Source organism: Takifugu rubripes, chromosome 1, assembly GCF_901000725.2.
Source record: "Takifugu rubripes chromosome 1, fTakRub1.2, whole genome shotgun sequence".
NCBI lineage: Eukaryota > Metazoa > Chordata > Actinopteri > Tetraodontiformes > Tetraodontidae > Takifugu > Takifugu rubripes.
This window is the reverse complement of record NC_042285.1, coordinates 16,296,930-16,313,405: the sequence shown is the minus strand read 5'-3', so window position 1 is coordinate 16,313,405 and position 16,476 is coordinate 16,296,930. Positions and strand designations below refer to the sequence as shown.

General features: G+C 42.8%; 1 protein-coding gene across 1 annotated transcript; it reads right to left on the bottom strand.

Moving 5' to 3' along the window:
- Positions 1-13,140: 13,140 nt before the first annotated feature.
- Positions 13,141-14,603, bottom strand: LOC115252286 (serine/threonine-protein kinase pim-2-like). The gene is made up of 7 exons (XM_029846884.1): positions 14,596-14,603; positions 14,413-14,530; positions 14,280-14,327; positions 13,961-14,167; positions 13,675-13,855; positions 13,405-13,593; positions 13,141-13,287 (listed from the first exon to the last, which is right to left on the bottom strand). The coding sequence occupies exons 1-7, from the start codon at positions 14,601-14,603 to the stop codon at positions 13,169-13,171; spliced, it is 870 nt and encodes a 289-aa protein (XP_029702744.1). The 3' UTR covers positions 13,141-13,168.
- Positions 14,604-16,476: the final 1,873 nt, after the last annotated feature.

The following is a 16,476-nucleotide window of genomic DNA, read 5'->3' as shown; positions in this document are numbered from 1 at the left end:
CTGAAGTGGGGCTTGCTTGAAAATACCTCCAGCTTGATCCATCATATATAACTGTCCCCAAGTCTAGGAAAATACACTAGCTCTCAACCATTTTTAAAGAGGTTCTCAATAAAGCAACTTATTGAGGAGCCCTCAGGTCATTTTTTTATACCTTAGATCCGTATGTTGTTGAGAAGGGAATGCCCTTCAAGTTGAGTTAGTTTTAATTTCAATTTATGCTGACTCCTTTGTACCTGGTTTAAAGTTTAATTTACTTCAATGTTTCCACATTCCCTCCCCTCTCCATTTTTCTGCTTCCCCAGTCTCTGCAACACCACTTCAGTTTTCTTCACAATCTCCGTCATCACAATAATATCTGATCTGATTTCACCAAGTTGTTTTTTGATATCCTCTTGATTGTTTACATATATTCTTTAGCTTAGATGTAGCATTAACCATGCCTTAAATAATGGGAAATAAAGGTTGGCGACATCATCCCTCATTGCCAGAACCTGTTTTCTGTGTCACTTTTCTTTTTTTAACCTTTTTAATGACATACTGAAGCCACTTCCCCAATATACATATACTATATATGTAAATATATGCTACCTAACTCTTGTAAGGAAGATCTCCTATATTATATGGGGCTTGGCAAGAGTTCGGTCATGACTAGAGTTTTCTCTAGTCTAAGCGAATATGTGACTACACAAGAGGTTTAGGGATACATTCTTCCAGGGAAGACAATTTCTTTTTTTCCTGAAGTGTTTTATTTGATTGTTCCTTTATGATTGTTTTTGTTTATTACTTGCTTTTTTCAGGAGAGGTGAACATGTGGCGAGGGGAATATTGGTTTATAGCTGAGTAGCCAAGACTATGAGACCCTGTGCATCCAACCCATACAGTTTGAACCTGCTAGAATAGATGAGGTCCTGAATCAATTAGACCTGCCCTCCTTGGAATGATAGCCAAATAGGAAAGTAACATTTGTGTGTTTAAATCAACATGGCAAACTCCTCCCTTAAGTCCTGTTAGTCCTGGGACACACCGATTTCCTGAAGAACTGAGGCAAAAAGTAATACCAATACTATATCAAAGCTTCAATTACACCCTGAGGGAGGGGGTCATCCCCCCATCTTGGAGGGAGGCTACCATCTCAGTGATTCCAAAAGAGGGCAAGGACAATAAAGAGTGTGGCTATATCACTGGTTTAAACCAAGACTATAAACTATATTTAACTATTTTCATCCAAAGAATGTAAGAAGTGACACATTTTCTGGTTGATAAAGTTCAAACAGGGTTTATTGGGTTTATCGGGGGGGTGAGAATTCCTTTGAATAATTATGGAAAAAATTGCCTTCCATGAGAAGTATATTACAGGAATCAAAATACCAAAGCCAGAATAGACAACAATAAAATAAAATGTATAAAATATGTCTTTATTGGGATATTGTGTTGGTAAGTCTTAAGAGCTTCAGGAGTTCCAAAACTAATGGATTTTCTGGCAGGAATTATGAAATTCTGACAGACTACACCCTTATTGCTAATAAAACACAACCCGATGTTCAATTTTGTAGCATCGTTGGAACAAGTATAACTGGGATGGGACTATACCTCCATTAAATACTGTATACCATAAATACCGGCAAATGGGCCTCTTTGCCAATATATCTTGGCAACAGAAATATGACAGGAAAGCAAATGTTTTACTCAGATTACTCTTCTAATCTTTTTCAGTCTGATGGGCAATTGAAAGAAATGGGATATGATCTTACATTTCAACTGGATGGCAAAACTGCAGAAGTGAGACAGAAACTTCAACTGCCAAAGTACAATGGTGGCAGGGGCTTGTGAAGATTTAATGATTACAGTTTAGCAAAACAAGTAAGACCATTGTCGCTCTGGTGTAATAAAGGGTTATACTGCAAAATGGAAAGCTGTTGAGCAATCACTCTTAAGGTTAGAATTGGCCAACCCATGTTATAGATTTCAAGAAGTAATAAATAATGGATGCTTTATTCAATGGGCAAAAATGGACTCTCCATATTATGTCTTCTAGTCAAAAACGAACAAGACTTCAAGATTTCATAGACTTCAAGACCATATCTATGGCAGGATTTCTATTGGTACCTCCAACTCCAGCGCTATCGTGATAAGAACATTAAAGGATTCATACAAGGAAAACCATTAGGTATCACCAAAATGTTTATCAAAGCCTAAAATACAAAACTGCCTAAAAAGATAATTGGTGAACTATATAAACATATACCTGGATTGATGTAATTCAACTAATTAAATAGAGGTGAAAAGGAAAAATAATTAGGAACTGTCATTTTTTTCTGAAGATGACAAATATAATTAACACAAAAATCAGTAATACATCCCTACAACTGTGGAGCAGTTTATCCTGGAAGGTCAAAGGTTAAGTCTTGAAGGTTGCCATTGCCAAAGCTCACAGTGCTCAAATTTGGCTTCTCGGGGAAGATGTTTGGCCACTGCTGCCATATTACTTGCTCACTGGCCAAGATCAAATCCTCCTTCCAGGTGTAGCTGATGTAGGTCATTGATGCGAGCTTTGGCTTTAGTGACAGTGCAGGTGCTATATGGTTATTGTTGACATAAAAGAAGGCTCCTCGACCTTGAACAAGTTGGACTGGCAGCTCCTGCCTGTTGTAGATTGTTGGCTCCTACTACCTCTGCATGTCTTGAGATGAACTGCAGCCTCGGTGTGTCAGTGCGGGCAGGACAATCTGGTGGAAAATAGCTTTACTTCCTCACTCACAACAACTGAATGCTTGAACTGTGGAGTCACTTTTCAGAAAGGGCTATACTCCTCTAACCCTGAACCATCATCATGTATGGCATAAGTCAACATTTGCCATAATGGAGGAGAACACTCAGCATTCCTTATTCATGCAAGACAGTGATGTGTTTCCTTACGGGTTCTACAAGGGCAATTAAGGGTGCACCTGTCCTCAGTGTGACTGCATCCGCATTTCCAACACCATTTGCCATCCACGAACCCCTTCAAAGTCTGGTAGAAGTTTAGATTCTTCAATTCTTTGCAAGAGTTAAGGTAGTGATAATGACTGTCACAATATAGACAGTAAGGTTTAGGGTTGGGTTTGGACTTTGCCTGTCTAAGCTTTGCACTGGCTGTCTCTCAGGTGTTTACTTTCTCAGTTACATTGAAGCATATTGAAGAGTTCTTGACTCTTTTGATTGGGCGGTTAGCTGATTTCTTCTAGCCGGCCGGGAAGTGGACATCACTGGAGTTGCCGTAGGTTGTGGTCCAGTTAGATATGCTGTAGAGACGTTGCACCACTTGTAGGGGGCAAATATGCAGCTGTTACATGTAACTGGGTTGATGACAACAGCTGTAGGGCGGATGAAAGTATGTCAGCCTGTCTTGCCTGCACTGGCAGTGAGAAGTCCAGCAAACATTTTGACTTTTCAGAGGGCAAAGGAGCAGGTGGAGGTTTCCTGATTTAAGAAATCATTGAAGAATGAAGCTTGGCAATTTCAAGGTCCTGTCTTTTTAGATACTTCGTGAATTTTTTTGCCACTTTCAGTCTTGGCTTGGCTTGATCGTCTAGCAGTTTATATTTCATGTCAGGTTGAATCTCATGCTTAATCAGATCACATTTTAAAGCTGGATTCCAACAATCAGTTGGAATTGCAGCAATGGGAATATGTACAGTTGGATCTGCTATAGGTGCATGAACTGCTGCTGGATGACCAGCTCAGGTTGCTGCTGTGGTGGCTGCTAGAGCATGAAAGAGGAGCAGGAAGAACAGGGTGCATGGATAGCTGGAATCCAAATTGGTTGCCCTTCAAGGTAGATTAGTGGCGCTCTTTCAGTGGATGGTTCTGGTGCACTGTGGTGAGACTGATGCTGCATTGTCCCTGATCTTCTTTAGTAGCACCCATTGCTGGGTGAAGTACCAATGTTCATGGATAAGCTTTAGTAGAAGGATTGCCTTTTTAGGTGGCAGATTATGGTATATGATTCCGAGTATAATACAGTGAAGGGCATTCGTGTTTTACGGTTCTTGACCTCTGCATTTCACCCATCCTTAAGACACCTGTAGTGAAGACACACAAGCCAGCATTGGGCAGCACTATACTGCAAACTGTGATCAATGGGGATCGGTTACCTTGCCCTCAGTTTACAGGACCAATTCCTTTCTCCTCAGCCATGAGCTGCCTATAAAACCAAGCATTTAAGCCTATGCAGTCTGTCGACCCTGTAATCTGAAAGACCTGTTCAGGTCCTGCTCAACCTCCTGAGCACGGAGATTCTACTCTGCCCCTTGTTAAACAGGGCATCTGTGTTATCAGGCCAGTTCAGTTGATTGGACAGGGCAATATCCAGGTACCAGGTAAGATGCGACTCTCTCAATGTCCATTACCCAAATATTAACCAGTGCACGTGGGCTGTGTTGGCACCTACAGAAATCCACAATCATCTCCTTGGTTTTCCCCACAATGATCTGGAGGCAGTTATGTAGGCACAAGTCCACACAACTGTATGCATGTATGGTTTTAAATAATTGGTGAAACAAACATCAGTGGACAAAAATAGGTTGCTCAGTCTCCAGAATGTTGACACAGTTGCCTCTGTGCCATGACTGTGGAAGACATCCCTCTTCCCACAAACAGAGGATAGAATCTGTAGAACTCCTAACTTTGTTGAGTAGAGGGATCAGTGAACTGTCTGGGGTATATTTACGATGAGTTCTGCCAGACATGTATGGAGCATGGTGACGAGCAGTGCAGCTGGTAGACAGTGACCAGCTCCCCGAAACCAGCAGACACTTGAGACTACCTGTCGGCAACAGGATGATTTTTTTCCAGCTGTGAAACAGAGAACCCAAGCCTCGTGGAGATCCCAGCACACAGGGAGAAGGTCTACCCTTAAGGACAAGGGATGAATCAAAAGTCTTTGAATGTTTAGATAATGCAGTGGACTGTAGCTTGCAACAAAGACAAAGCTAACTTAAAGCACCAAGTCAGCTTGACTCTTGGAGGTGCTTGATTATGTGTTCCCACTTTTTGTTTTTCTCACACTCAAGGCACTTGATTGGGCCGGCAGGCCTTTACTCTTTTTTAATATCATTCCTCTTTCAGCTCTGCTCTCCCAAGCTTTTAAACCTAGCACTTAACAGCATTAGCATAACAGGTTGTTCACACATTAATTCATTTTGAACGATGAATGCAATACTTTTATAAGTTCAGTCATGCTGCATTAACATATTTTTGACAACCCTAATAAATAAACTAAGAAGAACAGACATGCAATGAATGTAGAATGTAGTGAAACGTGAATCTTCAATTGTTCCTCTTTGACTTTTTAAAAATGTCATCCATCCATCCATGTCTGTGTAAATTCTCAGTCATCCAGGTCATTGTATCCAAGGTAGTTTTCTCTGTCAACTGGACTGGGTTTCTTCTCTTGAAGACGTTTCGCCTTCTATCCAGAAGGCTTCTTCAGTTCTGAAATCGCTGGGGAGAGAGCTTGAAAATATATAGCCCCTGTGGACCATTTGCATGCTAATGATCTGGGTGGTCACCTGAGAGTCGTTAGCAGGGTCGTTGGTCGGGTCGTTCACCTAGTTTCTGTTGAGATGTCTCCCCTTTGTCTGCTGGGTCACATGGTGATGAGTCACTGGGTCTCTTGGAATGGTGTGAATGTTTGTTTTGCTGTTGGAAGGAGTGGAGGACTGCATTGTATGTGGGTGATAGGAAGTGCCTCAGGCCACCACCTCTGTTTAAGGATGGTTTCTCCAATTTAACATGGATAGCTTCCTTGACCCCCCTTTCAAACCAGCGGTCTTCTCTGGCCAGTATCCGTACTTGGCTGTCCTCGAAGGAGTGCCCACTCTCCTTTAAGTGTAAGTGGACTGCTGAATCCTGACCCGAAGAGGTGGCACATCTGTGTTGTGCCATTCTTCTGTGTAGAGGTTGTTTGGTTTCCCCAATGTACAGTTCCTTGCATTTCTCCTGGCACTGTACAGCATAAACAACATTACTTTGTTTGGGTCTTGGTGTCTTGTCCTTTGGGTGTACTAACCTCTGTCTGAGAGTGTTGCTGGGTTTGAAATGAACCGGTATGTCGTGTTTCTGGAGGATCCTCCTAAACTTCTCCGAGACTCCAGACAGGTAGGGGATGGAAACGCTGCGGCGTTTGTTTCTCTCCTCCTCTCCTTTGCTGAGGTCTCGCTTTCTTGCGGTTTTGGTGAAGGCCCAGTCTGGGTAGCCACATGTTTTGAGAGCTGTCTTAATGTGGTCCTGTTCCTTCTTTCTGCCTTGGGATGTGGTGGGTATTTCTCTGGCCCGGTGTTGGAGAGTTCTGATCACTCCCAACTTGTGTTCCAGTGGGTGGTGAGAGTCAAACTGGAGGTACTGGTCGGTATGTGTAGGTTTTCTGTAGACTTCGATGGTGAGATTTCTGTCCTCAGTGATCTTGACTGCGCAGTCCAGAAAGGCCAGACTGTTTCCTTTTACATCTTCCCGGGTGAATTTTACATGCTCGTCTGTTTTGTTGAGGTGATCGGAGAACGCTTCCAATTCTTGTATTTGAATTTTGACCCAGGTGTCATCCACATACCTGAACCAGTGGCTTGGTGCAGTTCCTGTGAAGGATGTCAGGGCCTGGGATTCCACCTTCTCCATGTATAGATTGGCAACTATAGGGGATACTGGTGAGCCCATGGCACAGCCATGTTTCTGCCTGTAGAAGCCTTCTCTGTACTGGAAATAGGTGGTGTTCAAACACAGGTCCAGCATGGTGCAGATTTGGGCCGGTGTTAAGGTTGTTCTTTCTGTAAGATTCTTGTCCAATAGAAGGTGCTTGTGGATGGTGTCTATGGCGCTGGCGGTGGGGATGCACGTGAAGAGTGACGTGACATCATAAGATACCATAGTCTCTTCTGGAAGTAGTGTGAGTCCAATGACTTTTTGAGCAAAGTCTTGGGAGTTTTTGATGTGGTGTGGGGTGTTGCCAACTATGGGCGACAAGATGGAGGCCAAGTATTTGGAAATGTTGTAGGTTACAGAATTGATGCTGCTTACTATGGGTCTGAGAGGGGTCCCTGGTTTGTGGATCTTGGGCAATCCATAAATGCAAGGGATGGTTTCTCCTGGATATAGACGGTAGTATTGTGGTCTGTCAATGGCTTTATCCTTTTCCAGTTTCTGTAGTAAGTAAGGATAGAAGGCGAAACGTCTTCAAGAGAAGAAACCCAGTCCAGTTGACAGAGAAAACTACCTTGGATCCATCCATCCATCTACGACCACTTTATCCATTGACAGGGTTGCAGCTGGGCTGGAAACTCTTCCAGCTGCCTTTGGGGTAGAGGTAGTCTTTGGACCAGTCGACAGCTCAATACAGGGCCAGCATACAGGACTATTCATAATTTGATTATAAAATAAAAAGAAAGTATTGAGAAATTAAATATTCCCAATATATTGGACACACACGTTAGGAACTTCACAATCTACCATGTCCTTTTCCATTTGTCCCTTGTCTTGTCCCACCCTTCTAATCATTTCTCACCTGTACATGTTCATGGATGCCTCTATGTCTGTGTATTTAAGCCCACCTCCGCCCCTCCTCTGTCCCCTCTGGCCTAGACAGTCTTTCCTAGATGCATCCAAAATTTTCCGCATGTAGATTGACATGTTGGGATATTATGGTTTGATTTACGGTTGTTGGGCTTACTGACCAGATGCTGTTCTGAATTGGTCTTCCTCTTTAGACAACATTTTGGTCAGAACTTTTAAATAAACGTTCTGCATTATAGTCCTGATCCATTCACCAGGTTTTAATGAAAATCCGAAAGGGATTTTAGTGAAGGAGAATGACCTCCTGGCGGTTACACTATAGATATACTATAGATATTGAAAATATTCAACTGGTGTGTGTCTGAATGTCATGTGGTATTGGTACTAGTGTGTGTCATGGATCTGCATGGAATATTTTGCCATCAGGCCGGAAATTGACTTTTATCCTCATTGATCATAAGGGTTGGGGTTGGGGCAATGGTGGCCCTGGACATCTCTGTTGTGAAGTGCTGCCTTGGCAAGTCAATGGCCTCTCATGCTCTGCCTGTAGTCTTCCAGCAGATCAGGCTGCCTTGACATTTAATTCTGGTACAGGGGTCAAAGCTCCATTTACTCGATCTGAATGAAAGTTTAAAATGGGCATTTGCATGAAGGAAATATAATTGCTTTATGATCAGATGACTGGCCAGTTTAAGCCTTGACTCCCTTCTGCAATTGATGGTTTCAAATACTGCATGTTGTTTACAGATACTATAGGTAACAACAGATTTAGAAAAACAGCTGTCTACATGCATCACTGATATATGGAAGAGCCGGTCTGAATTTATCTGAATGGAAATCTTGACAAAAAAATTACCAAGCAGGAATGACATCAGAGCTTGCAGATATGATGGGAAAAAAATATACGCACAACCGCACGACAAACACACATACATAATGTAGCTTGTTCAGGCATGTTGAGAACATGTTCGCTGGCACATTCTGGCTCTGTATAATTAATATTCCACAGAGACTCTTAGTCTGGTAATTAGGAGCTGAAACTCCACAGGACTCCATTAATGAAAAGTCAGTCTTTCTACTGATGAAAGATTGATAATTTCTTACTTTTGCAAATGTTACCCGGCATTTTCCCTCGCATTGCCCTTCTGTCTTTCCGAGCACCTGCTCGCCCTCCATAGATTTCCACACACCAAAGAAAGAGTGTCTTGACCTTGAACAGCGGGAATGGGTGAAGTGGAGGCAGTGGTGAAAAATGTCCCTTGTCATAAGACCCTCAATCTTGCCTCGTTTGTGTTGACAAATTAAAGCAGTGACCATAAATACAGCGGCCGTGTCCTGACCCAACACTACTGACCTTTGACCTTTAGCGGGTAGATTGAGGCGCACACACAAAAAGAACGAGAAGAGGAAGAAAAACCAAAAATCCAACATATTTACAAACAGCTAAAAAAAATTTTTTTAAAAGACCTTGCTGGTTTGGATTTTTTGCTTATTTAAGAAAATAGAAAAAAGTAAACTTTTTAAAAATATTGAAGTTGAGGTGATTGCGCATTCAGTACAAGGATGGCATTAATATCTGAAGGTTGCTACTTTCTTCACTGAGAAATGAAATAATGAGAAAAAGAGGGAAAAAAAAGATGAAAAAGCAGTGCAAACACACAGTGGTTTGTTTCTGACTTGTACCAACTCATAATGAATAAGCACTGCTTGTGGCTGTGTATTAATCGAGAGAGGAAATATAGATGTGGGATGAAGATCCATTTATGGAATATACCAGCACCCTACATGTTCTGTGACATGACTGATTGAAAGTGGTGCACGGTTGTGGTCAAAGACACCTTTTGATGCAGAATTTGCAGGAGGTTGCATTAATCATCGAGATTAATTGAGCTTCTTTGGTGATTTAGCTCTATGTTATTCTGACAGAAACAAGCTCCTAAAGATGATTACCGGTAAATGATCCTGGCTTGTGCAATCACATTTTACAGTGCAGCGTGTAGCTCGCCAATACAAAAGCAGCCTTAAGTATGCTTTTGGAGGACACACTTTTTCCTGCTCTTATTTAAACCCTAAAATAAATAAAAACTATGCAGAATTGTCAAAATATCAATGTTTAGATATGATGAAAAGTTTTTTAACCATTGAATTAAATTGATACTTGTGTATGATAACAACAGCTGCAGGCCCTTGACCCCCGCTGGCCCTTATGGGATGGGATGAATAAAAAGAACAGATTTCAAGTGTATGGGTGCATATGTAAATGCAACAAAATCAGTTCATCTTCACAAAGAAAAATTTGTGGACATAAATATCAAACTCTTTAAATTGTTCCAACATAATTTAAGATGATGCCAAAAGCTTTCTGGCATGCAGTTCTTCAGAGGCCAAAAAAAGCTCTTCATCAGCAACTGCTTCATGTTTATTTTGGCTCCATAAATCACAATCAACCAATTCTTCATTCAGAAGGCACATAGCACAGTCTCCATCGCTCTCGCTCTCTCTTCCGCTTTCTCTCTCTCTCTGTTCGCACACACACACACACACATCATTGTCCCTATATCTTTCTGAGGACTTTCACAAACATAACACAGTATCTAGCTTTTCACCCTGACCCTAAGCATCACAAATAAATGACCCAAACAGTAACCTAACCCCAACCACAAAACCATGTTTTAACAGTCCTTTGAAGTTAAACCAGCCAAAATATCCTGACATTGCATTGCCAGTAGATTATCAAATTGGTACCCAAATCACACACACACATGCACACGCAGAGTTTAGTGGACTTGAGATGAATCTAGTGCGTCAGGTCAATAAATTAATTATCTTCCTTAGCATTTAAACATTTCTTTGTGTAAAGGTGATTTTTTTTCTCAAGCAACTAAACTATTTGTCCCAATACCATTGTCTGGGTGCTCTATTTTCTATTATTGATTGAATTATAAAACTGTAATGCAACACTGAATTGAGACTTTACTGTAGCATAATTAGAGCCGAGCTGTGTTTGGAGGGATATCTGTGGTTATGACAGGTTGGCAGGTGGTTGGAGAGGAGGGCAAACAGCCTGACAATGGAGAGCAGCTGGTTGGGAGTGTGACACCTGCGGGCCCGGCTAGGGTCTCCCTGGTCCAAACTTCAATTGCAGCTCGACAGCTCAAACAAAGCCGATCGTACGAGCCTTTACGGCAGCTGTCACAAATCACCAGGCAGAGTCAGGCGAAATGCATAGAAAGGACAAAAAATTAAAATGTTTTTTCAAAAAGTAAAAAGTGGTCAAGGCGTCAGCTGTGGATGTCAACTCAAATTACCTGCAGCCAAACCGCATAAATAAAATCTACATACAAGACTTTTTTCCACACCTGTTCCAACCATGATGCTCCAGACCCACTGATCATACTGATGCGTTGCCAAGGTGATGACAGATTCAAGTAAAGCTCCTTAGTAACAGAAGGAGATTGCAGGTAGAAATAGCAGAATGGCTTTATTGGTACTAGTGTAGAATTGATTTTGTGTGTGTGTGTGTGTGTGTGTGTGTGTGTGTGTGTGTGTGTTCCAGGAGTACAGGATTATTATTAAATCGACTCCTCAGTTCAGTTGGACTTTACTGGCTCTGATTAAGTCCCATTTCAGTTCGATGTATTTTGAAAGTTCAATATTGACTATATTGACATTTTTTGGTTATTGTCAGTGATGCTGAAGGCAAAGATCTTTCCTCAACTGACAATCGAATGGTTGAACAGTAATCACAGAATGAAGTTACAAATAGTGCAGCCATCTGTTAGTTAGCGACTCTTTAAAGCTGGGCTGAGAAGCAGCTTAGCCGACAGCCTCTGTTCTGACACACCTTCCTGCAATTGACCCCCAAGGCAAATGCAATGGAGAGACTCCATCTTGAGAGCTGAAGAAGGTGGCTGGGGAGAGGATGGTCCAGACATATGCACTGAAAATACACAAAGCTTGCTCGGTCGAGAAACTGCCCCCAGCTCGGCCAGACAGGTGCCTCTAGTTGGCAATCTAGCCTAATAGTCTTTGGGGAAGGCTATAATAGGCCCTGCCTGCACACCACTTGCGTGTCGGTCACTCGCCCTGAAACCTCCCTTGCTTTCAACCGTGACTCTCCTTTCCTGGGTGGTTCTTTCCGTCGGCCTTCTGGCTGCTGCATCGCGTTTTGGCCCCTGGCTGAAAATGTCCTGCGGGTCGTTAAACCATTTGTGATTTGTGTCACAGCAGGAAAAACATTGTTTGACCGCTGGTGTGATCGCATTTGGGTACGTGCTTCTTTCCCAAGGGTTTGGTCCGGACATATGGCGGAGTCCATCGAGAGGTGAGCGCAGGAGGGTGGCTCTTCATTGATGCTCGCTGCTCCTGATCGGGTGGCTGCCCACAGAGTACTGCCTTTGGTGGTATGGATCTTTGTCTGCGGGACTGATGAACGCCGGCTGCCGCAGAGGGCTTTGGTGGTAGCTCGCTGGCTTCCAGGCCCTTGGGCGTGGAGGTGACAGCTGGATTCATCTGGTGGCCGAGGGTTCCACATCTTGGTGGCTGATGTTCCCGCTGGACATTGGCCTGGTACGGTCGTTGGGCTCCTTGCACCTCGTCCTCGTTGGATTTATCACCGGATTGGGTGGTGAAAGTTGCAGCTGCTGCATCCCTTGGACAGTGATCGTGGGTCTCTGGTTGTGTTGAGTTCACAGACCAAGGGAATCCAGACCCACGGTCGTACATTGGGTGTTTGAGTGTGTTAATTTGTGGTGCAGGTGTGTGTGACCTGATGAGGGTTTTTATGAGAATGGTTTAGGTCGGTATTTTAATTAATTTGTATGTTTTAGATTAGTTTGGTTATGTTAACTGGTGTAAGCTTTTGTTTTCTGTTTCTGTATTAATGTGTTTTTATTGTTTCTTTCAGCTGTTGAGGGCCCGTGGTATTGTCGAATTAAGCACCCATATCTGTGGTACAGGCTCTGCAGCAATGTCACCATACTGTCATTAGTCTCCCTTCTGATGTCTCTAGGAAGGTGAGGGTGTGGGGTAGGAGGGTGTGCCGCATCTGATGCTGAGGACACCCACCAGACTACAAAATAAAACAGGACGTGATGAAGACAGGGACAAAAACCTGTACAGGAGAGACACTTAACACTGGTCCTGACAAATGCTCATTTGGTTACTGAATTAACAACATACAGTTGGAAAAGCCTAAATTTTTTTCTTATCAATGTTTAGAATAAATAATGACGTGTTATTAAAAGTTACACTAAATTAATGTCTGTCAAGGCCACCTGGGTTTCTTTAGGATCAGAGCCTCAGACTTGGAAGACTTGTTTTTTTCAGCAGTTAGACACCAAAACATGGGTAACATTTATTGAGCAACCTCTAAAAGCATTCCCCCAGCCCCAAGTCCACCACATGGTCCCCATGTTGGCCCATCTGGGCTGGGTGTATAATAGAAATAGTTACTTAGAAACAAAGCAGAGACCAGACACCAGTCATTTTCTCAGATATTGTAGGATAATAGTAGGATAATAGTGTGTTTATTTAGGCAGTAGTGATAAAGGGTTACATATCATTGTAAGGTTCACATTTCCTTAAAATTACAGTAAAAAAGAGGGACATCGGCTGTCAAATAACCTCAGAGCTGCGCTTCTGGCGGAACACTTGAACAGAACCATGGGTGGCACCTCATCTGTTCCAGGGTAATACGCTGATCCGGGTTGAAAAGGAAACAGCTCATCAAAAACTTCTTACAGTCTGAGGAGGGTAGACGGAGAGAAAAGTGACCTTTATCACAAAAGCTGCATTCATTAATTACAGGTTCAGACAATTGCAAAATACTAATAAAGAAAAGAAGCAGTAGTATCTTTTTACCTTCAGACACTTTCAACTCCATTATGGTCTGGGTAAGGAAATTTTCGCAGTGCTGCATCCCTGTTGTGAACAAGTCAGTTTTTTCACTGAGTAGTTGGAGGAGGATGCAGCCGAGTTGCCAGACGGTGGTCGGGCCAGCTTCATAGGTTCCCCGGTGGTTAAACTCTGGAGGCTCATAGCAAGAGGTTCCTGTGAGGAAAGAAAAAGCTTTTGAATTAAAGTGTCCACTGAAAATCTCTCAATCAGACGTCAGCATGAGTTCAGCCGTACCGACGTAGCCGCGATATCCCGGCGTCACAAAACAGCCACAACCAAAGTCGATGACGCGCACTCGAGGAATGAGCCGAGCTTCATCGTCTTGAATCAGTATGTTTTCTAGTTTGAAATCACGGTGAAACACGCCTGCCATATGGATTTCAATTGCAGCTTCCACCAGCTGCCTCATGAATTCCTGATGGACAGAAAGAAGAGTTAACGAACATCCAAAGATATTATCAGACCGAGCTCTGCAGCAGTGGGAGGTGGTCCACCGTAGCATGGTAACCAGCGTTATTACCTTAGCCAGGCCTTCGTCTATTTGGCCTTCGTCATACTCCAACAGGTCCATGCAATACTCTGGCCTCTCCATTATCAGTAGGACTTCATCATCAATGCTGGTCCATGCTAATGGGGATATGACGGCATTTTCCCCTACAGAGTCCCCTGCTGTCATCGCCATCAGTATCATCTCCAGTGGGACGCAGTGGAGCTCACCGTTTATCACCTGAAGAGAGGAACGCAACATGCTCGTCTGTGTTTACTGCTGGTCAGCAATGAAAAAGGAACAGCTCCACACTGAGCTCAACAGCTGATGGTAGGATCAAAGTTAGCCTTACCACTGGCTGGTATTTGACCAAGGCTTTATCAATGTGCTTGATTGCCACCTGCAGGAAAGAATCATGTGTCAAGGAGAACAGTGACAATTATGTGTATATGTGTGTTTGGTGTGATTCAAATAAAAATACTTACTGGAAATAAATCGTCCCTTCTATAACCAGAATACACTGTTCCAAAACCTCCTTCTCCCAGCTGGTCAACGTCTATGTACTTTTTCTGATATTCTTCTGCAAACACAGATTTACTACAGCTTTAGTGCACACAAACACACAGACACACACCCTCCACAATAAGCTCACCCCTGCTGATGGGCACCAAGACATGCTTGGTCTTTGATATAGTTGATGGCTGCAGCTCAGGAAAAGGGGACACATTATGGGGAACCGTCACTGATTCCGTCTTCTGTCTCTTCCTGAGAGCTTCTGGGTCTGACTGGGCCTTTCGTTTTCTGCCTGGGTTATACACCTCCTTCGGTCCCACTTGAGGAGTGGGTTCGCTGCAAACTGTTCTGTGTGCTGCCGTTCGCCTGCACTCAGAGCTGACCTTCCTCTTTTTGCTCACCACCCTACCGTGGTCCCCTGCGCTGGTGGATGGACTGGTGCTGTTCTCTGATTGTGAGGTAAAACCAGTATGCTTTAAACTTTTCTATTCAATGAATCAGGCCAGCATGAAAAACATGGGTGTGGCTTCTCTGATGGTGTAGTCACCTGATTTTGAGGATTCCTCATGTTTGCGTTTATTGGAAGAGACGCCCATTTCTGCTTTGTACCACAACTCAAAAACCAATGTTGAACAATTTGTTAGTATATTTAGGAGGAACTTTGTTGACTATACCTTTTTCTTTCATGCCATTGGCTTTAATCTTGGCTTTGACGTATTCGTGTATATCTTTGAAAGTGGCTTTGGTGTTTCTTTAAAGTTTTGACTCTGAACAATGTCTTTATGCTTTGATCCCACCCATCGTGTTTTCGTTGTCTATTCAAGGTAGTTTTCTTTGTCAACTGGACTGTTTTTCTTGTCTTTTGAAGACATTTTGCCTTGTATCCAGAAGGCTTCTTTAGTTCTGAACTCGCTGAGGACAGAGCTTGAAAATATAGCCCTTGTGCAAGATTTGGAGGACCAGTTTGTGTCTATGGACAGAACCAGCTTGTGTGGGGAACAATGGTATTAAAAGCTGAGCTGTAATGGGATGTTATGGGGGATGTTGCTGCTCAGACATTTATCCTGTCGTTCAAAATGAAAAAATGTGTAGCAGCTGCTTCTGTTGGGTAACGTATTGCATCACTTCCTGTCTTCTCGATAGAGTTCATTGGTGCACTGTGCACGGTGTGTGTTGGATTCACTTTATTTAAAATAGTTCCGCAGCTTGGAGTAGTCTGGAGTTGTGTCAGGTAGCCAGGAGAAGGTAGCCTCTGCGGAGCTGCCTAGCGTAGCTACAGCTAGCGGTCCCCCGGCAGCAGCCGAGCAGCCGGCTAGCCTGGGTGATGGTTCTTTATAAATAAATATATTATTATTGGTGGATGATGGTGAACCCTCATCCACCAATAATAATATATTTAACACTATAGAGGTAGTCTCTGTTCCACGGTTAAAAGTTCACCAAGCACAGAGCAGGAGAGCGGTCAATCACCATAATCTTATTAAAATTAATACTATAGCACAAGTTGGAGAAACTAATATCACAATTAAGTGTGGACTGTTAAATATTAGATCTCTTTCATGTAAATCCCTGTTAGTGCATGACCTGATAGCGGATCATCACATTGATTTATTTTGTCTTACTGAGACCTGGCTTCAGGAGGCGTATGTTAGCTTAAATGAATCTACTCCTCCTACTCATCTTAATTATCACATTCCTCGTGTTAATGGTTGAGGAGGGAGAGTGGCAGCAATCTATCACTTCAAGTTATTAATTAATCCTAGAACAAAATACAGCTCCAGTTCATTTGAAAGCCTAACTCTTGGCATCACCCATCTGAACCAGAGGACGGAAAAGCCACTGTTGTTTGTAGTTGTATATCGGCCCCCTGCTGGGCCACATTCAGAGTTCCTTTCCGAATTCTCGGACTTCTTATCTGACTTGGTCCTTAGAAGTCATTATTAGTGGAGACTTTAATATCCATGTAGACGTTATAAATGACAACTTTAGAAATGGCTTTATTTCATTACTGGAGTCAGTTGGTTTCCTTCAACAGA